The following is a 22,182-nucleotide window of genomic DNA, read 5'->3' as shown; positions in this document are numbered from 1 at the left end:
TTGTTGTGACCAAAGATCTAAATCATTGCTGATTCCAAGAGACAGAGAATTCAACAAAGTCACTTTTATTTGTAAGAAATACATTATGATTTAATCATCGTGTCTTCCTCCTGTGTGGCCATCGTTCCAAAATGGCTGGTATTGTAGCTTTTGCCTTTGGTAATGGTGGGTGTAATCTGGATAATTTGAATCGGTTGGCCATGGCCAATGATTGAGGAATTTCAAGATCTTGTTACAATGAAGAGAAAATTCTTGGGCTGGTTTAATAGACATTGTGCTAAAACTGGTACCGAACATAAAATCCCAGATTGGACTAATGACCTTGGTTAGTTGAAATGAAATGAAAATCGCTTATTGTCACGAGTCGGCTTCAATGAAGTTACTGTGAAAAGACCCTAGTCGCCACATTCCGGCGCCTGTCCGGGGAGGCTGGTACGGGGATCGAACCGTGCTGCTGGCCTGCTTTAAAAGCCAGCGATTTAGCCCAGAGTGCTAAACCAGCCTTGATTCTGTTCATTTTCAGCCCATCGAGGAGGCTCTTCAAATGAAACCATGGTTTTTAGTTATAGAGACATAGTGCCTCTTCGGCACCTTTTTAAAGTTTGAACAAAATGTTATGTAATGTTTATTCTACTCAGAAAGTGGCAAGTATAAACCAATGGAACTGGTAAATGGTCTATAGTTTTTAAAAAGTCACTTTCAGTTATTTAATGTCAGTTACTTAAAATCAGTATAGTTCGGTGTTGGACAAGGCACATTAAAAATGCTTAATTTGTTTTGTGATAAAAACATTTTTAGCTCTATTAATCAAATTCCATCAGGTTACCACTCTTAAACACAATTTTTTTTAATACAAGGGAAAAAATAACCAATTCCATTCTAAAACTCTGCCTTATTGTACTGGACCATTGAAAGATTTTGCATTTTAGATTGTGTAAATTGACTTGAACAGGAACTTAAACCACAAGTTTATTTCAGAAAAGTGCAGAGGTTTCAGTGCCGTTTGAGCCTGGATTGCTGTTTGCACTCGAATAGGAAACTCTGCCCTCCTTGTGTTTAGTTTTGGGTCCCTTCCCTTTTGTAGGATAGAAAGCCAGCCCTTGAAGAGGTGGTGGAGTAGTGGCATTGTCACCGGACTAGTAATCCAATAGACCCAAGGTAATGCTCTAGGGACCTGGGTTTGAAACCCACCATAGCAGATGGTGCAATTCAAATTCAATAAAAATCCAGAATGAAAAGTATAATGATGCCCATGAAACCATTGTTGTAAAAACCCATCTTATTCACTAATGTCCTTTGGGGAAGGTTCTTACCTGGCCTTGCCTAAATGTGATTCTAGATCCATGGCAATATAGTTGACTCTTAAACGCCCTCAGGACCTAACAGTGACGCCCGCATCCCGGGAACAAATTTTTAAAAATGGTACCATTGACATCGCAATTAGAATAACTGCAATCTTATCAACGTTTTAAAAAGGAAGACAATATTGTTTCCAAAAAAATGTGCCTTAAGTCAAAATGTTAAACTAGAAAAAGTGCAGAAAGGATTTACTAGGACTTGATGGTTTGGATTTTAAGGAGAGGCTGGATAGATTGGGACATTTTTCCCTGGAACGTAGGAGGCTTCGGGATGATCTTATAGAGATCTATAAAATAATGAGAGGCATAGATAAGGTAGATTCTCAACTTTTTTTCCCAAAGGTAGGGGAGTCTGAAACTAGAGGGCATAGGTTTAAGGTAAGATGGGAGAGATATAAAAGGGTCCAGAGGTGCTGTTTTTTCACACAGAGGGTGTTGAGTGTCTGGAACGAGCTGCCAGAGGCATGAGTAGAGGCGGGTACAATGTTATCTTTTAAAAAGCTGAAAAGCATTTAGACCGTTATATGAGAAACCTGGGTATAGAGGTTATGGGCCAAATGCGGGCAATTGGAACTAGCTTAGTGGTAAAAACTGAATGGCATGCACAAGTTAGGCAGAAGGGCCTGTTTTCATGCTGTAAACCTCTATGGCTTTATGTTGTAAGTTGGAACCAGAAGAACAATGTTATAAATCGGGGGGGGTTCCTGAACCAAGATTTGATATCCTATTTTCACCAAAATAACCCAGAATTTTGTACTCCATTCAACAACTAAGATATACAATAATAACTGGGTTAATTGCAAGTTTCGGATTTGATTGTAGATGGATTCTTTTCTCACTGTTTTACAAATTGAGCATCAAGCATGCCTTCCCTGCAGCATTTGGGATTGGGCAACATGCTTTTTTTCCCCCTGATTGAGGTTGATGAGTCCAGTTGTCACGTTACCACCAGCACCTTAATTGACTTAGAACAGGCCAAGGATCTACTTTTGGAATTTCCCTGCCCAGTTTGGTGCAGTTTAATTATATGGTTTATTGAGGGAACTCTCCATTCTGCAAACATTGCCCGCTTTCTGTGGAGCAAGCACACTGGAATGGAACATTCCTTGCAGCATGTCATTGCAATGATTTTGGCTTGAAAGGTACCGCAGGAAGTAGATGCAGGCAAGTCTACAAAAGTGAATAGGGCATGTTTGATTCTGGAGCAAGCTTTAGAGTAACTGGCAGTTGGGCTGCTAGTTCACTGGTAACCTTCATTCGACAGTCCAGTGATGATGTTTTGTATCAATAATTATAATTTACTTTGGTTTTGACCCTGTTTTGTCTTGATGACTTCTAAATTGTTTCTAGCTTCTCGGGCGACAGAGAAAGATGTTGGGGATGATGCGGTATACGTCATTAAAGTCGTAAGTACTTTCAGAAACCTTCACCCTGTGATTTAGTTGAAATTGTAATCAACAGCAAAAACAACTTTGATTGATATAGTGCCTTCACGTAATAAAATGTCCCAGGCGTTTCATAGGAGCATTATGAAACAAGATGTGACAAGAAGCCATATATGGAGAAATGGGGTTGGAATCTCTGCCTCGCACCATCAGTGTCGGAGCTCCCAATGCGGTGGAGAATCCAGCGCGGGGGGAAACAGGATCGGCTCAGGGTGCCGATCCGTTTCCGATGCTCTGACATCCCTGCTGCCTTTGGAAAGTATCAATCAAATAGTAAATAGCAGGGCTTCAGCACTGGGGATCCTCTCACGCCCAAAGGGTAAGTGTGAGGATCAAGGGAGGGCCCCTGAGCACAGCCTCCTTAATGTTCCTGGCAGAGAAGGTCCGATGCCGGAGAAGGCAGCAGCGATGATGCAGGACGGAGGCGGAACCTCATGTGCAGGGGGCCGCCGCACAACCAGAAGACCCGGCCGCTCATAAGGCTGAGGAAGGACCCAGAAAGGGAGGCCAGCAATTGGCCAAGGTGTACAGGTGCAGTGGGTCATTTGATGAGATGACGGACACCATGTACTGCAGAAGACTGTGTCTCAGCAGAGAGACAATGTGGCAAGTGTCACATCCTCGCGGACATGTCATCCCTTGGAGGAGGAGGATACCCGCTCCGAGTAGGTCATGGCAGCCCTCAACTTGTATTTGTTTTTTAAATTTAGAGTATCCAATTATTTCTTTCTTTCCAATTAAGGGGCAATTTAGCATGACCAATCCACCTAGCTTGCACATCTTTGGGTTGTGGGGGTGAAACCCATGCAGACACGGGGAGAATGTGCAAACTCCACACAGACAGTGACTCAGGGCTGGGATTCAAACCCTGGTCCTCAGTGCCGTAGGCAGCAATGCTAACCACTGTGCCACATGCCGCCCCAACCCTCAACTTTTATGTCACTGGTTTATTCCAGGGCTCGTGTGGGGACCGGAGGGGCATTTCACAATCTATTGCTCACAGGTTCATCTGGAGGTCACGGATGCACTGTGTGCCCGGGCATCGAACTGTGACACCTTCAACCTGGATCAGGCCTACCAAGATGCCTGGGCTGCAGGATTCTCTGCCATCGCAGGGATACCCCAGGTCTAAGGGACAATCAATGGCACGCATGTCACTCTGCGCGCGCTGGGACACCAGGGAATGTCCTTTATTAACAGGAAGGGGTTAAACTCCCTGAATTTTTCGATTGTGGGTGACCACCACCTCGATAACATGCACGTGTGTGCCTGCTATCCAGGGAGCATGCAAGACAGCTGCATCCTGGGGCACTCGGAGATTCCCGGTGTCTTTTTGGACCACCCTAGGATGACGAGTTGGCTCTTCGGGGGTAAGGGATAGCCGTTGAGGTCATTGCTGATGATGCCTGTGACCGATGTGGAGACCTGTTATAATGAGGCCCATGTTGCCACCTATGTTGACATTGAGTGGTGCATCAGACTTCTAAAAATGCAGTTCAGATGCCTGGACCACTCTGGCGATGCCCTGCTGTACACCCCCACAATCTGGCACAGCAGCAAGGTGACATGCTGGAAGAGGAGGAGGCTGGACATGCAACCTCATCTAAGGGACAAGAGGAGGGCGGTGCTGGAAAATGAACCCGAGGAGGAGCCTGAGGATGGAGGTAGGTGACAGAAAGGGTCCGACATACCCGATGGACCAGGAGGCCCTCATCATCTCCAGATTCTCATAGGATGAGGCTGTGTCAGCTCAACATCCCACTCCTCCCCCCATTTCCATCCTTCCTCCCATTTATTTCCCTCCTCCGAATCCCTCCTTCCTCCATTTCCCTCCCTCTCCCAATTTATCCTTCCCCCCCATTTCCCTCCTCCCCCATCCTCCGTTAGCCCACTCCCCCATTTCCCCCTCATTTTCCACCCATTTACTCCATCACACCGCCACCTCCTCAAGAATCCTGTTCCACCCTCCAAGGGTCTGTGTACCATCACTCCAGGGTGATGGGCCTGTGTCGGCACTGCCAGCGGGTCAATATTCAAGGTAGGAGAGTGAACATAGAACATACAGTGCAGAAGAAGGCCATTCGGCCCATTGAGTCTGCACCGACCCACTTAAGCCCTCACTTCCACCCTATCTCCACAACCCAATAACCCCTCCTAACCTTTTTGGACACAAAGGGCAATTTATCATGGCCAATCCATCTAACCTGCACGTCTTTGGACCGTGGGAGGAAACCGGAGCTGCTGGAAGAAACCCACGCAGACACATGGAGAACGTGCAGACTCTGCACAGTACCCAGCGGGGAATCGAACCTGGGACCCTGGCGCAGTGAAGCCACAGTGCTAGCATGCTGCCCCAAGTGATGATAGCTCGCTGCGAAGAAAGCTCTGGTGCTTCTCAGTTTCTGCACAAGTCTGACTCCTGTCTGACAGCAGGCCGAATCCTCTGAGTGGGGTCAAAATCGGGGGTTTTTGATCTTGGACATTATGCCCAGGAGGAGGGGTAGAGGGAGGATGGAATGGAGGGCAACAGGGGGTGGGGGCAGATAGGCCCACTGTGAAGATTAAGGTGACAGAGGCTTCAACTGTATCAGGTGTTACATGTTTTAATTGCGAACATTATACATTTCCATTCTCGCTATCTACAGATAGTGAATCCTTCAGTGCCCACTCAGTGCTCCTCATGCTTCTTGATCTTTCGTGGTCTTCTGCTACATCTAGGTGTGTCTCTGCAGAGATATAGGCAGCCTGCTGCTATCCGTTCCCTGTGCCTTTGATGCCGTTGTCGGATGTCATCTGGAGGGCCTGGAGCCGGAGGGCCCCAGCCGATTTACTGTGCCACCCTCTTCTGCCCACTGCCCTTGAGATGCGCCAGTGTCAGTAGCGGTGGGTGTGGAAGAACTAGAGACCGGCTTTGGCTCCTTGGTGGCAGGCCCCGGGTTGGGCCTTCAGTACTTCCTCCTCCCTGACAGTGCCTGTAGGGCCATAGAAGACTCTGGATGGAGGGCAGCTGGAGTGAGCTCCAGAGATCTCCGCGTCATCTGGCTCTGCCAGTCCTGGAGGCTCTCCGGTGTCTGCATCATGGTGTCAGTGCTCTCAGCAATGCTCCTTAGTGACTGAACCATGCTATTGAGTGCCTTAACAACATGGATATGCATCCCTCAGCAACTGGAACATGGGGCGAAATTCTCCCCTACCCGGCGGGGCGGGGGGTCCCGGTGTAGCGGAGTGGCATCAACCACTCCAGCGTCGGACCTCCCCGGAATTCTCCGCACCTTTAGGAGCTAGGCCTGCGCCCGAGTGGCTCCCGCTCCGCTGACTGGCGCCAATGGTCTTTGGCGCCACGCTGCCCGGCGTCGGGGTTGGCCGAAAGACCTTCGCCGGTCGACGTGAATCCGCACATGCGCCGGAGCGTGACGTCACCACCGGCACATGCGCGGTGGAGGGGGTCTCTTCCGCCTCCACCATGGTGGAGGCCGTGGCAGCGGCAGAAGAAAAAGAGTGCCCCCACGGCACAGGCCCACCCGCCGATCGGTGGGCCCGATCGCGGGTCAGGCCACCGTGGGGGCACCCTTCGGGGTCCGATCGCCCCACGCCCCCCCCTGGATCCCGGGGCCCGCTCCCGCCGCCTGCTCCCGAGGCCTGACAGCGGTGGGACTTTGGCCCATCGCGGGCCGGAGAATTGCCACGGGGGGCCCGCCGATCGGTGCGGGGGCCCCGCCGATTCCCGGGTGGCGGAGAATTCCGGCCACGGCGGGGGCGGGATTTACGCCGGCCCCGGGCGATTCCCCGACCCTGCGGGGGTCGGAGAATTCCGCCCATGATGTTGAGGCCCTCAGCCATGGTTGTCACAAATTGAGCCATGCCTTGGACACCACCACTCAAGACACCAGGATTTCGACTGTGGTTGCCACCTCAGCAGTATTGGTCTCTGTGCCATGCATTTCCGGCACCATCCTGTGCGCCCAAAGCCTTTGGGACTACTCCAATTGACTATGCAATCACTGGAATGTCACTGATATACATTCCTGAATGTCACGGATGTGTCCAATCATCAACATCAGCAACTGTGTGATGCTCACCAGATTGTGCCCCAGAAGCTTGTCAACTACTGTCACCCACTGAGGTATGTGTCTCTGTGCTCGTGGAAGGTGATAGCTGTGGCACCTCGCCGGTGGACTCCTCAGATTACCTCCAAGATGGTCTCTTGGATGGCAGGGGAGAACGACTCCGGGTGGTCCAGCCCATCAGATGGAGATCTTGCAAGACATTGGACATGTGGTCAGTGAAGGGGGAAGAAAACTCACTTAAGGCAGGTCATCTGGGTGAAGGGTCAGTGGATCCTCACCTCTGTAGTGCAGGCCAATCTCGCTGTCAATGACTGCTCTCTACTCGGCCAACCTCATGAATTCCAGAGTCAGTTCCTCATAGGGGTTAGGACTTGGATCTCTGGCATCCCGCATCCCCCCCCCGGTCCTTTCCCACTTATTTTGGGCTATCTTCTCCCGCGAGGCAAAGAGAGGGCTGTGTGAGCCGCACGCTTGATGGGTCAGGGGTCTATTGCAAGTGGCATGTATGAGCACCACATCTGGACATGAAGACGTTGTCCTGTTGGGTGCCAGGGGGTGTTGGGGAACAAGCACTAAGATCGGATGTGGGGAGTGTGCGAGATGTCAGCCAGTGATTTGAGGACGGGGATGGGGAGGGGGATTTGGGAATTTGAGGGATGGCAGGCAGAACTGATGCCAGGAGAGAGGTGGTAACTTACCCTTGCAGCTCGGTGGAGCTTGTTGGTCTTCTTCCGACATTGGACGGCGGTCCTCCTGGACATGCTGCCTGAACTAACAGCCGCTGCCTCGGCTTCCCAGGGGGCATAGCTGGCCCCGCTGCTGGTCCTCCGACCCCCTCGCGAGAACAGGGTGAACCGCCTCTAGTCCACAGCATCAAGAAACTGGCCAGGTCAGCCTCTCCAAAGTGAGAAGCAGGTCTGCGCGCTGCCATGCTTGTGTTTTGACTGGGAGTGAATGTCGAGGGAGCGTTTAAAAGCAGCGGCACGATGCTGAGGCACGAGTCTTGCGAATCAGATGTTGAGACAGCCAGCAATGGTGAGACTCACGTAGAGGCTCATTTTTTGCACCAGGTGCAGTTGAATCTCGGCCACAATCTCACCAATATGGCCATCGAGAAACACCCCGTCAAACGCGCCCAAAATTACACTTAGAAATGTTTCCGTTGATTCATGCCCATTGCTTCCATCCCTCTTAAGCTGTAGCTCATCCAAAACTCTGCTGACCAATTATTCATTTCCATTTCCTCCCTGACCAATATTGGTTCCTAGCCCATTACAGCTCAAATTTAAAATTCTTACCCTTGGGTTTAACTCTCTCTATGTTTTTGCACTTCCAGTCCCACAACCCGCTTTGACTTCTCCATTTCTGGATTGGGCTTCTTGATTAAACCCCTCCTTTCCCCATTGCTTTTGTAACAATGCTTGCAATCACATTCCGTAGAATCCCTACAGTGCAGAAGAAGGCCACTTGGCCCATTGAATCTGCTCTGACCCACCAAAAGAGCAATCTGCCTATGTCCTCTCCCCTATCCTATCCAGCAACCCCGTAACTCTAACTAACCTGCACAACTTTTGACTGTGGGAGGAAACTGGGGCACCAGGAGGAAACCCATGCAGACAAGGGGCGAAAGTGCAAACTCCAACAGACAGTCACCCAAGGCCGGAATTGAACCTGGGTCCCTGGCTTTGTGAGGCAGCAGTGCTAACCACCATGCTGCACACTTTGAAATTCACTTCCAGTCATCTCATCTTTCAAGACTCACAATCCAAATATTTGACCAAACTTTTGATCACCTTTCCTAAATTTATTGGCTCAGCATCTGTTTTTCCTTATGCTCTGTGATACTGCACTTTGACATGTTTTACTATGTTAAGCAGACTAAGTGGAAGTTATTGGTAATGAAGATCCATCTCCAATTCTTAACTTTTACTGATCAAGCTAATTTTAAACCTTCTCCAGGAGCTTTCACCCCCCCCCCCCCCCCCCCCCCCACTACCCCATTACCCCACTCCACGTTTGCAGAGGATTGTGGAGTTTATCTTTACAGTTACGCATATGAACAAGTGAGCGGAAAATAGTAGAGAAGAGGAGACAGATCTGGAGTTGACCTTATCGAGTGACTACACTGCAGCTGAAACAGATGCAGCACGGACTGTGTTCGCCGGGTTGGATCAACCTGTCCACTCTCATTAAACAAGGTTACCCGAGCATGCAATGCATGAGGTGTCTCTGTCCGAATATGATTGTATTCCTCCAATGTCTTTCCCAAGTAATTAATTTTTTGTACCTGAATCAAGACAATGAAGGTCAATAGACTCTCACATCATTGGTGCATTGTTCACAGCTAAGTTAGATCCTGCCCTGACTGATCTGCAGATGAGTTTACTTTTTAGCAGGAGTGGTAGATCAAATTTGGAAGTTTGACTGTTTCAAACGAAGGATACTGAAGCCAATCGATACTCCAGATCAGCTGCCTCAGTCTTAAAGGTTAGGAGGGGTTATTGGGTTATGGGGTAGGGTGGAAGTGAGGGCATAAGTGGGTCGGTACAGACTCAATGGGCCGAATGGCCTCCTTATGCACTGTATGTTCTATGTTCCATGTTCTATGTTGACCATGGCTTGAACCTTAGGGAGCTGCCTAGTTCATAGCTCTGAACTACTTGATAAGATGCTCACTGGGCCACAAGCAGAACCAGTTCATTAATAGATATGTTTGTTACTACTTCATGTAATAGAGGTGAAACAGGGAGAGCCATATACTTATTTGATGCTAATTCTGTCACTTGTCTGTATGAATGCTCTGTTATAAGGGGTAATTCTTGTTTTTAGGAGCACCAGGATAATGGACCCTTGTTCACGGAACTGAAATTTTATCAAAGAGCAGCAAAACCTGAGCACAGTAGGTATCCGCGATGTAGAGTACCCTAATTGCACATTTTATTTGTGGGACTTTACTTGTATGAATGAGTAGAAATTTAAGTACACTGCAATACCTTTATACATAGCAATTATATGTATTTTTTAAAATTAGTGCTACAATGTGTTCAGGGCTAAAGTCTGCATATCATCATCATCATCATCTTTATCCTGCAGCATACGAATGAGGAAAATAATTACTGCAACATAATTTCAGTGGTACATTTTAGATAACAGGACACAGCAAAGGACAAAGCTAATATTTCATGTGCTTGTCTAAAGAAAATACAGGTATTTTAATAGTTGTTTTTTGTTTGTATTTTCCCTTATCAGTAAAAAACTGGATGCAGAGCCACCAGTTGAGTTTCTTGGGAATTCCTGCTTACTGGGGATCAGGGTTGGCGGAATACAGTGGGAAGAGGTGAGAAATCTTCACGTTAAATGACAATCTGCCGAAGGTCAGGCCTTTCTCTCTGAAATGCTGGCATGGTTTTAACCTTTTTTTTTGTCCCGTCCAGCTATAGATTCATGGTTTTAGACAGACTCGGTGTAGATTTGCAAAAGGTGCTAGAAGGAAGCCGGAACCAGCTGAGTAAAGCAACTGTTTTGAAGATAGGCAGTCGATTGGTAAGCAGTCGGACACAAATGATGATTTTTTTTCCACCCCTGTATCTTGTACCAATAGGAGGGCAGAATCACGCTGAACTCCATGTTTTACTTACCACTGTAAATGAACTAAATGTCTTACATCAAGATGAGCAGCTGGGTTACATAATGGGAAAACTCAGATGGGCAAAGACAGCTACTAATATAACACCGTAGGCAGGTTCCATTGTACTCCTCCTCCTACATGGCCTATTCTTTATTCCCCTATTGGGCTACAAAACTGAAAATGTTCTCAACATGATCTGTGGCCTCAGGAAGAAATGCATCAGGCGGGATGGAACTAAAGCGTATAAATTGAGTTTGATCCCTGTGTTTTTGCTGAGTTCTTTAATTCAGACAAGGCAGCAGCTCAGATCTGAGAATTGCCGTCATCACTCTGGGCTTAGGAGGTAACATACCAGCCAGGGATCCCAGTACTCAGAGCTGAAAAGTCCAAATCTTTGTGTATGGTATGCTGGTCTCGTGCCATGACACTAGGCCGTAAGCGAGAGCTTCTAAATTGACTGTGGGAAAGTTCTGAAGTTCAATTCAATAAACCTGGTCATTAGCACCACAAAATGAGAGTGAAAGTTGTCAGATTGCTGCGAAAATTGATTGATTCACTAAGGACCTTCATGGAAAGGAATCTTGCATCCCTCACTGGGCTGGGCTGGGCTGCATGTGACTCCAGTTTCGCACTTTATGGTTGACTTTTAATGCCATCACAGTTCATGCCTTTCGGGTAAGGGAGGAATGCCTATATCAAATGTTGGAGGTTGTAAATTGTAGGGATTGTGTGTGTAAATTTTGAACCTGCAGTTACTGAATTGTATTTTTGGGTCATAGCAATAGTGTGAAATTCCATTAATTATTTCTCTCCTATAACCTACAAGGATGTTGCAAGTGTTTGAAAGTAATAGATCCTGTAAATTTATTATGTCACAGTGCGACTGCAGTTATGACAGCATTAGAATCTTTTTGAAAATGAAGTCCATATCGACTTAAGAGTGTGGGGAGAATGCAAAAAAAACAGTTCAATTAGAATGTTGCACATTTGTTAATTCTGTAAAAATGACTTCTTAAGTCTAATGAAGGTTAAATGCAGGATGTGGTAAACTACTGAGTTACAGAGATTAGGAATGCATGTTTGAATGATTTACTTGTGCTGAGTTGCTGTCAACCAGGGTTGCAGAGTATGTTATGGTGGTCATGAAGGACATGAGGGGCCGTCAATAGATCCCCCATGGGTGGCAGCCTTTTCCGTTAGTGCATTAATATGGTTTGTTATTGGAAGACTGGCTTTGGAAAAATTATTTCATTGGCGACCGATTTTCCAAGTAACCTTCAGAGTCGAAAACGAGTGTGTAATCCAGTCAGAAACAAAATGACTCGATTCAGGAAATTCAGATTCTCTGACGTTAACAGAGAAGACTGTGCCCAGTACATGAAACGCATGCATTACGTCTTCTGGGCTAATAATATTGTGGAAGATGAGAAGCAGAAAGTAATTCTGCTAACAGCGTACAGGGCTCCAACATTTAGCATGATAAAAAGCCAGGCCTGTCCAGATGCCCCTGACTCAAAAGCTTTTGACGAGCTTGTAAACCTAGTGCAAAATCACTACGACCTGTAGCCCTCTATCACACTCCAGCGGTTGCATTTTAACATGGCAGGGAGAACCCCAGGGGAACCTGTCACTGAATTTATGACCCGATTACGGAAACTGTCAGAACATTGAGACCGAGATGTTGCGAGACGGATTGGTATGTGGAATGCACACTGCGACAACTCAAAAAAAGTTCTGTCATCTCAATCTGGGTCCAAAGAAAACCATTAAGATAGCTGTCTCCGAACATGAATTCTGGGTATTTTGCAATACATCGAGGGACCAGGCAGGGGTGCCCCCCACTGCTGTTCGCACTTGCGATTGAGCCTTTGGCCATCGCGCTGAGTGTGTCAATGGGTGGTAAACTCTAGCTGTTTTGAGTGTTGGGTCTTTATCGGGGTATAAACTAAATTTGGATAAAAGTGAATATTTTGTGGTGTCCCGGCCAGGGGTGGAAGCAGGAGTGGAGGGATTGCCACTCTGTAGGGCGGTAACCCATTTTAGAAACCTGGGATTGCAGATGGCACAGGATTGGGGTGTGCTCTGTACATTTCTGGTCTGGTGGGGAGGGTGAAAGTGATTTGGCAAGGTGGAATGGTTTCCCTCTGTCGCTGGCAGGTCGGGTACAGGCGATTAGGATGAATGTATTGCCACGGTTTTTGTTCATTTTTCAATGCCTGCTGATCTTTTTAATCAAAGGCATTTTTTAAGGAAGTAGAGAAGATGATTAACTCGTTCATTTGGGGGGGAGGGGGGGGGGGTAAAGGTGGCTAGCATTAAGAAGGTGCTGTTGCAGAGAGGACGGCAGTTAGGGGGTTGGGTCTCCCAAATTTATTGTATTATTACTGGGCGGCAAATACTGAGAAGGTGAGGGGCTGGATTACAGGGGGACTCCCAGTGGGTTACATTGGAAGACAGTCTATGCAGGGGGTTGGGGTTAAGGGCATTGACAACAGCACCCTTCCCCATGGTCCCGGGGAAACATTCAGGGAGTCTGATGGAAGTGGCGACGCTGAAGATCTGGAGGCAGTTGAGCCAGCATTTTAAGTGGGCAGGGTCGAGGGAAATGCCGATTCCAGGGAATCATAGATTCGAGGCAGGAAGGTGGGATGGTAATTTTTGGAGATGGGAGGAGAGGGGAGGTATTGAAGGATTTGTTTTTGGGAGGCCGGTTTGCGGAGTTGGAGTAGCTGGGGGAAAAATATGAGTTGGGGCAGGGGGAGATGTTTAGGTATATACAGGTCCGAAATTTTGCCAGGAAGGAGGAACAGAGCTTTCCGATGGCGCCGGCTCCCACTCCGTTGGATGAGATATTGACAACAGGGGGAATGGAGAAGGGGATGGTGTCGGCGATTATGGCGTGATTCTGGGGAAAGATAAGGGCCAGAATTCTCCTGCAATTGGCGGGACAGCCTGACGCCGGTGCCAAGAGCGGCATGAACCACTCTGGCATCGGGCCACACGGAGGTTGCGGAATCTTCCGCACTTCTGGGGGCTAGGCCAGTGCCAGCGGGGTTGGCGCCGTGCCAACCAGCAGCGAAGGGCCGCCACGAGTTGCCGCATGCGCAGAACTGCCGGCGTGTTTTCTGTGCATGCGCGGGAGGTTTCTTCTCCACGCCGGCCATGGTGGAGCCTTACAGAGGCTGACGTGGAGACCTGCAGATTGGTGGGCCCCGATCGCGGGCCAGGACACCGCGGGGCCGGATCCACCCGCGCCTCCCCGAGGACTCCGCTAGCCACCCTCCAAGTCAGGTCCCGCCAAGATGGACCATGTCTATTTCACGCCGGCGGGACTGGCCGAAAACAGGTGGCCGCTCGGCCCATCTGGGCCCGGAGAATTGCTGGGGGGAGGGGGAGGGTGCTGCCAACGGCCCCCGACCGACGTGGCGTGATCCCCGCCTGAAAACCGGCATGGGAGAATTCGGCAGCCTGCATCGGTGCGGCGGGGTGGGATTCACGCCGTCCCCTGGCGATTCTCCGACCCGGCGGAGAGAGGATTAAGGTGAAGTAGGAGGAAGAGTTGGGGGAGGATGTTAAGGAGGGGTAATGGTGTGAGGTGCTCCGGAGGGTGAATGCGTCAACTTTGTGCACGAGGTTGGGGCTGATACAGGTGAAGGTGGTGTATAGGGTGCACCTCATAGGGGCGAGGGTAAGCCGACATTTTGAGGGTGTGGAGGATGTTTGTGAATGGTGTGGCGGGGGACCCACTAATCACGTTCATATATTTTGGTCCTGACCAAAACTTGAGGGGTATTGGAGAGAGGTCTTTTAGATAATCTCATTGTGGTGCACTTGAGACTTGAAACGGGTCCCCAAGCAGCCATATTCGGGGTGTCGGATCGGCCGGCTTTGGAAGTGGGTGCGGAGGCAGATGTCTTGGCTTTCGCTTCGCTAATCGCCCAAAGCGGATTCTGTTGGGGTGGAGGTTGGCTTTTCCATCTTGTGCCTCAGCGTGGCGATCTGCTGAAGTTCTTAACGCTTGAGAAGGTAAAGTTCGAGTTGAGAGGGAGGATTGAAGGGTTCGACAACTCATGGGCCTTGTCATCATGCATTTTCATGAATTGGATGGCACCGAACATTGGGGGAGGCGGCGGGGGTTGGGGAGGGGTTTGGAATGTATAAGTTATTGATGATTCTTTTTCATTGGTGTTTTGTATTCAAAATGTGGGAGCTGTTTGAGGGTGGATGGGATAAGGGGATTGTTGGCTGGGGGATTGCTATTGCATTTGTTGTTATTGTTGATTATCTGTTGTTGTAAATTTTGATGAAAATCTGAAAAAGGAGAATGAAAATGAAAATGAAATTAAAATCGCTTATTGTCACAAGTAGGCTTCAAATGAAGTTACTATGAAAAGCCCCGAGTCGCCACATTCCGGCGCCTGTTTGGGAAGGCTGGTACAGGAATTGAACCGTGCTGCCAGCCTGCCTTGGTCTGCTTTCAAAGCCAGCGATTTAGCCCTGTGCTGAACCAGCCCATTAGAATGAAAATGTTTATTAAAAAAAAGATAGCTGTCTCCTTGGAGAATGCAGAAAAAAGGGCTCAGGAGGACATCAGACAGCAATGCCGTCCGGTTAGGGGGAGAAGCCTCTTGCACAAGTGACCATTCCTCAACTGAAGGTGCCTATGTAAATAGTCCATCACCAAATTGGAGCTCAGCTCCTGTCCCCCAGCAGTCAAGAAATTATGATGAGAAATTTCCACAGGATGCGAGGAAATCCACTCCAGAGGTTACATATGTCAGATGATGTAAAAGGGCACAGCCAAGACAAAGCTATCGGAATAGGCAATAAGTGTGTCATTCAGGGAAGAAGCCAAATCCAGCATAGGCCCATACCATGCAGGTATACCCACTCCCAGAAGTAGAGACAATACAACCAAACCATACCATCACGACCAATGGCGTCCAATAATGATGGAACTTCTGGTAAATGTTCACCCATTGGAAATGGAAGCAGACACCGTGGCTGCCTTCTCATCATTGGAGACTAGACATTTGATCGCCTCCAAACTGGTATCCAATCTTTGAGCCGAGAAGTCACTCGGGCCAGACTAGCCGCCTATGAGTGGGAAGTTTTGTGGAATAAGGGCATTGTAATGACCCCGGTGACCTACAGGCAGCAATCAGCCCGACCTCCACTCATTATTGTGCGGGGACAGGGACCTAGTCTTATGGGGAAAGATTGGTTCCAGCGGTTCAGGCTGAACAGGCTACAGATTTTTAGGCTCGGCGCAGGAGCACTGTATGAAGTCACAAATACCCTGAAATCTTCCAGGAGGGCCTTGGAAAAATAAAAGGAGCCAGAGCCAGAATTTATGTTGACCCTGATGCTACACTTAAATATTTTAGAGCAAAACTGATTCCATATTCCCTGTTAGAGAAGGCGGACAACAAGCATGTCAGCTGGAAAAACTAGATATAAGAAAACCTGTGCAATTTGCAGATTGGGAAGCGCCTGTTGTCCCGGTCCTCAAACCAGACAAATTGGTCTGCCTCTGTGGGAATTATAAGCTTATGGTCAATCAGGTTTCCAAGCTAGATAGGTAACCCATGCCGTGAATAGAAGACCGACATGGGTGGGGGGGGGGTGGGAGACCCTCAAGCTCACTTGAAGATCAGGGCACCCTTTCAAAATAGCAGCCTGATCTCTGAGTAGCCGGTGAGTTCAGCTCCCCAGTGGTGAAAGAATTTCAAAGGGCGCGGTTCTCCAGAAAAATTTCTAAGTTAGTTTATGGCGGGTTTTTCAGGCATTTCTCATCGGCTCTGCCGGCGAGTTCCCCACTGCCATCCAATGACACTTAGGGCACGATTTTACGGAAAGATTTTTAAGTGTTGTATCGAGCGGGACTGCCGCGTGCTTCCCAGCACTCAGCCCAGCGAGACCGGCAACGCCATTCAACGGTAATGGGTCCACTTAATGAGGTCTCACGGGTTTCTCGCTGCAAATGAAGGTTTGCCAGCTGATTCGATGGCACCACTCTCGCCAGCCCCCCACTATCAAGGTCGAGCAGCACTTAAGCAGCGCTTGCTCAGCCAGCCCCAGCAGCTCACAACAATATGTAATTGCTGCGGCGATTGTACCAGTCGCAGGTGGGCATTGCTGCGGTGCTGCAGACCTTGTTCCAATCACTGAGGAGCATTATCGAGGGCGTCGATACAATGGTGCGGACCACGGGAACCGCCATGGCTGGCAGAGCCAGATAATACAGGGCAGTCGGGTCTTGAACAAGGTACCCCTCCGTGCCATGGTGAACTCCAGGGCCCTATGGGCACAGAGCAGGAGGAGGGGGCGCCGGATGCCATCCCGGACCTGTCCCCTGGAGTGGCGATGGTGGCCACCAGCTCCCCCGAGTTCCACCCCTCTGATGAGGCCGTGTCGCACAGCCAGAACACGGAACAGGGCGGCACGGCTGTACATGTGCCTCTGACAAGTGAGCCGGGACCCTCTGGCCCTAGAGCCCCAGAGGACGCCCGCCAGTGGCATTGAAGGCCATGGGAAGTGTGGGGCAGCTGGCTGCCTCCGCCTCTGATGTGCATCCTGGGAGATGTAGTGGTAGAGCTAGGAGGGCAAAGCACGTGGAAGATCACTGAGGACACTGGGGATGGAGGGTAGGTAAGGGGTGATGGGGCTGGGGGTGGGGGAGGGAGCAGCACCATCGGGAAGGCGGGGAATTGTAAAACACAATAAACACCTTTGTTTGATGCCTTTGTTACATTCTTCTGCAATGTGCGGCAACCTCCAAACCTTTGGCCTATCTCTCCAGGCATCTCCACCCTCCCCTGACACTCACCCACCCTCTGACCATGGACATGTCCCTGGAGTTGTGTCCTATCCCCTGGGTGTTTGAATGTTGGCTGTTGCGTGTGTGGTGTTGCCTCCTGCATGTTCAGGCACAGTTTCCAGGCATCAAGGTGTAATTGGGATGCAAGGCAATGACTCCCACATGCTACATGGCCCGCCCCCCACAGGAATCCACTTGGATTGTGTGAACCACGATTGCGAATTCCCTGTTAGCAATTGCCTTCAGCTGCACGGCCAGATGCCTCGGCAGTCTGTAGGGCTTATGGGTGGTCGGTGGAGCAGATGGGCAGGGACAGGAGTTGTGCCGGAATGGGTACATACGATCCAGGGGTTGGCATGGTAGTGTTGCGCGCTGTTGCCCCCGGTAGCCCCCCAATTGTCTCTCCCTCACCCTCCCATGGCGGCCCATCCAGACCGAGTGTCCTCCACCCTCCAACCTGCACAGGGGTGGCAAGCCCGGTGCCCCTGACTATTTGCCTGTGAGCAAACATGGCTACTCACCTCCTTGGCTCCCCACAGAAGCCCTTCCGCCAGGTTCACATTTTGTAAAAGGAGCACTAATCGGGGATTGCTCCCGTTACTTGTATGGAAATAGGGCTTAAATGCTGATAATTGGTTTCTCAACACGCTACAGCGAGATCACGATTTCGCCTACGGGAGCGGGCCGGTTGTATCACAAAATGTTTGGTGCCTGGCACGTTCTTATTTTTCACCTCACCTGCTATTCTTCAACCTCGTTTCACGCGGCCAGAGAATCGCGCCTTTATTATTATTTTGGGCCTGGTTTGGGGGGGGGGGGGTGCGGGGGTGGGGGTGGGGGGGGGGGGTGCGGGGGTGGGGGCGGGGGTGTGGGGGGAGGGTGCGGGGTGCGGGGGTGGGGGGGGTAGTTTCTCACTGATTTAGTCCACACTATTACTTTTAACACTGGGAGCTTAACTCAGAGAAGGGGACTCATTTTGCAAGGGTGTCCCAATCTTTAAGTGAGCTTGTGAGTCTCTCCCCCACCACCCACGCATAGGCAATGTCATGCCACACACACATGGGCATTACCCCACACCCCCCCAAGTGAGGACACCCTGCTCTGGGGTCCCTGGGGGGCCCTCATCTTCAGGCCGTCTGAAGCCCCCTTACAGCAAACCCCCTACTTCCAGGACCCCCATCTCTCTGCCCCCAAACCCCATGGAGGCCCCTACTTAACTGCCCTGCAACCCCCTCATTTCATGGGCATGGCCCCCCTCAGCCCTTGACCCTTGGAAGTGCCATCCTGGCACTCGGGCACCCCTGCACTGCCACCCTTGCACCCAGACAGTGGCATTCAGGCACCTTGGCAGTGCCAGGTTGCAGTGCCAAGGTGCCAGCTGGGCAGTACCAAGTTGCCCAAATTCCAGGGTGAGGGTCAGGAAGCCACCATGTACTAACCCTGACCACCCAGGGGCCTCCGATGGCCTGGATACTCTCCAGGTGTCGTTCCACCTGGTCCATGTTTATAATAAATAATCTGGAGCACAACCAGTATCACGCCTTTGTCACTTTCTTCCGCAATGCGGTCTGGCTCTGAACCCTTGGCCCATCTCACAAGGCATCTCCCACCCCACCTCCGGGCACACCATGTGCAGGTGATGGGTGCGAGCGAGCACTCAGCAGACAGGCAGGGGTCAGACAATGGCATAGAATGAGGAGCACTGTACTCAGCTGTTTGTAGGTTATCATCACCCTCCTGCCCTCAACAGTTACCTGCTGATGGTGCCGATATAGTCCCAGCACCCTAGAGTGATGTGACACAGACCTTGGGAGGGTGGGAAATGTGAATGGGGGGGATGATGGACCAGGCCACGTCCTAAGTAAATCGGGCGAGTATGAGAGCCTCCCTGGCCCTCCAGGTTTGATGGTCCCTTGCCGCTGCCGTTTATCCTACAGCCAGTGGGTGGTCTTCCAGTTCCTCCCTGGCCTGGTCCTCCAGCCCCTGCTGGTCCGGTGCCACCTCATCATCTTCCGCCTCGGAGGTGGCTACATGTTCCCATCAACAACCTCCAGTTTGGCGCCCCACTGCTGTGCGGGTTGTGGAGGGCACAGCAGACCACTACAAAGTGACAACCCTCTGGGGGTACACTGCGCACCGCCAGAATGGTTGACGTGTCAGACCCGCATTTTGAGCAGTCCGATGCACCGCTCAATCATAGCCCGGGTGGCCACATGAGCCTCGTTGTACCAGGTCTCTGGCCTCTGTAATGGCGTCATTAGCCAGGTCCTCGGCCAGTACCCCTTATCCCCCAAGAGCCAACCTGGGGTGTTCCTCAAAGAGGCTGGAGATAACAGACTGCCCGAAGATGGACACTCCTGGGGAAGCGTGGACACATGTGCATGATCTTCATCTGGTGGTCGCACACAACATGTATGCTCAGGGAGTGGAACCCCTTTCTATTAATATAGGGCACTCCCAGATGACCCGGTGAGTGCAGGGCAACATGCGTAACATCTATTATCCCCTGGAACTGTGGCATCCTGGCGATGATGGAGTAACCTGCAGCCTTGCATCTTGTTGGGCTTGGTCCATGTCAAAGATGATGTAGTTTTCTGCCCGGGTATACAGGGCATCTGTGACCTTGGATGCCCTGTGGGCTGTGGCCTGCGAGATACCACACAGGCCCCCGCTCAAGCTCTGGAATGATCCTGAGGTGTGAATGTTCAGGGCTTTGGTGACGTTGATGGCCACCGGGAGTGGGTGTTCTCCTCCTCCATGTGGTGCCAAGTTTGCAAGGACTTGGGGTTCAGGGACTGGGTTTGATTGGGGTTCAGGGACTGGGTTTGATTGGGGTTTGGGACTGGGTTTGCTTGGGGTTCATGGACTGGGTTTGATTGGGGTCAGGGACTGGGTTTGATTGGGGTTCAGGGACTGGGTTTGATTGGGGTTCAGGGACTTGGTTTGATTGGGGTTCAGGGACTTGGTTTGATTGGGGTTTGGGACTGGGTTTGATTGGGGTCAGGGACTGGGTTTGATTGAGGTTCAAACCCAATGAAACCTAGTCCCTGAACCCCAATGAAACCCAGTCCCTGAACCCCAATCAAACCCAGTCCCTGAACCCCAATCAAACCCAGTCCCTGAACACAGCTTCAGAGATATGTCCACGGCTGGAGGGTGGGTGAGTGCCACCGGTAGGGGATCAGCATCCGTTCCAGGTGCCACTATGAGCGGGTGTCCAGGGTATAGGGTTTGGGGTCCGGTGAGGGGGCGCGTTGCGGCTGAGTGTGCATGGGCAGAGCAGTCCGGGTGGGGGGAGGGGGTGATCAATGGGGGAATTGGTGGGTCCCGGGGTAGGAGCACAGCTGATACATGTCTCCTTGCTGAGGCAGAGCCTCCTCCAGCATGCACTGTCCATTAGCTGTTCGAATGGCCATCGATACCTGTATACGCTGGGTTGTCACTCTGCTGAAGCTGTCTCTAGTGTCTGGCTGCCCAGGCTACCAGCAGCACCACTAAGGCAACCTTTGGGTCCAAAATCACTGCTATAGCATTCAATATATGTAAGGCATTGAGAGAGGGTGTTAGACTGACAAACATCAGTGGCTCCTACCCCGGGACCCACCAATTCCCCCATTGATCACCCCCTCCCCCCACCCGGACTGCTCTGCCCATGCACACTCAGCCGCAACGGGCCCCCTCACCGGACCCCAAACCCTATACCCTGGACACCCGCTCATAGCGGCACCTGGAACGGATGCTGATCCCCTACCAGTGGCACTCACCCACCCTCCAGCCGTGGACATATCCCCTAAGCTGTGTTCCATTCTCTGGGTAATTGGAGGTTGGTTGCTGTGTGTGTGGTGTTGCCTCTCGCAGTGTTCAAGCACAATGTCCAGGCTTCACGATCTGATTGTGATGCTGGGCAATGACTCCTACATGCTACATGCCCCCCCCCCCCCCCCCCCCCCAACGGGAATCCACTTGGGTTGTGTGAAGTGCTCACTTAACCACGTTTGCCAATTCCATGTAAGCAATAGCCTCAGCCGCACGGCAGAGGCCTCGGCAGTCAATAGGGGTTATGGGTGGTCAATGGGGCAGGCAGGCAGGGACAAGGGTTGCCCTGGAACGGGTACACATGATCGAGGGGTTGGTATGGTGGTCTGCGAGGAGTAGCCCCTTGTTGCCTCCTTGCCAGAGCCTCTCCCCCTCCCTCCCAGGAGGCCCACCCCTGTGGAGGGTCCCCTACCACCAGCCAAGCACTGGAGTGGCAAGCCCAGTTCTTTGTCTGTGAGCAAAGATGGCTACTCATCTCCTTGGCCCCCCCACAGAAGCATTTCCGATAGTTCACATTTTTCAGCGTGACCACTTGCTGGGGAGGCCAATGAAAGGCAGGAGGCAGTTGGATAAGGGGTGGCTCCCGTTAATTGTGTGGAAATAGGGCTTCAGTGGTGATAATTGGTTTCTCGCCACGCCAGGGCATGATCCCGATTTCGCCTATGGGAGCGGGCTAGTTGCTAGTTGCAGATATTGTTTTCTGCCTCTCCCGCTATTCACCAGCCTCGTTTCACTCGAGCGAGAGTACAACGAGGTCGGTGAATCGTGCCCTTGGAAATTTTTTGGTTAAATTTTGCTCGTAATAGTGACAGACCACAAGCCCTTATTGGGACTTATTAAGGAGCATAAGGCAATTCTCTCATGTTGCAACTGCCCGGATATAGAGTTGGGCCCTGTTACTTTCAGCTTATGAATATCTCTTAGAGCAGGGGTGGGCAAATTTTTCCGTGCAAGAGCCACATTCAGAAATTCACAATTTTAAAGGGCCGCATAGTATATTAATTAATAGTCCCGGTTGTAACCAATTAGCGTGAGGCATATACCTCAG

At 50.6% G+C, this 22,182-nt stretch overlaps 1 protein-coding gene across 7 annotated transcripts in view; it reads left to right on the top strand.

The window, feature by feature from the left end:
- Nucleotides 1-22,182, top strand: part of LOC119972493 (serine/threonine-protein kinase VRK1-like) — a 292,251-nt gene that overhangs the window by 158,596 nt on the left and 111,473 nt on the right. For 6 of the 7 annotated variants that reach the window (XM_038809325.1, XM_038809308.1, XM_038809299.1 and 3 more), the window contains exons 3-6: nucleotides 2,709-2,764; nucleotides 9,700-9,769; nucleotides 10,120-10,207; nucleotides 10,305-10,413. In XM_038809325.1, the coding sequence (XP_038665253.1) occupies nucleotides 2,709-2,764; nucleotides 9,700-9,769; nucleotides 10,120-10,207; nucleotides 10,305-10,413 (323 nt within the window). The remainder of the gene's footprint in view (nucleotides 1-2,708; nucleotides 2,765-9,699; nucleotides 9,770-10,119; nucleotides 10,208-10,304; nucleotides 10,414-22,182) is intronic. The other variant, XM_038809334.1, reaches the window with a different exon arrangement.

Source organism: Scyliorhinus canicula, chromosome 1 (genome assembly GCF_902713615.1).
Source record: "Scyliorhinus canicula chromosome 1, sScyCan1.1, whole genome shotgun sequence".
Classification (NCBI taxonomy): domain Eukaryota; kingdom Metazoa; phylum Chordata; class Chondrichthyes; order Carcharhiniformes; family Scyliorhinidae; genus Scyliorhinus; species Scyliorhinus canicula.
Note: the sequence above shows the minus strand (reverse complement) of the source record. Positions and strands in the feature narration are given on the sequence as shown.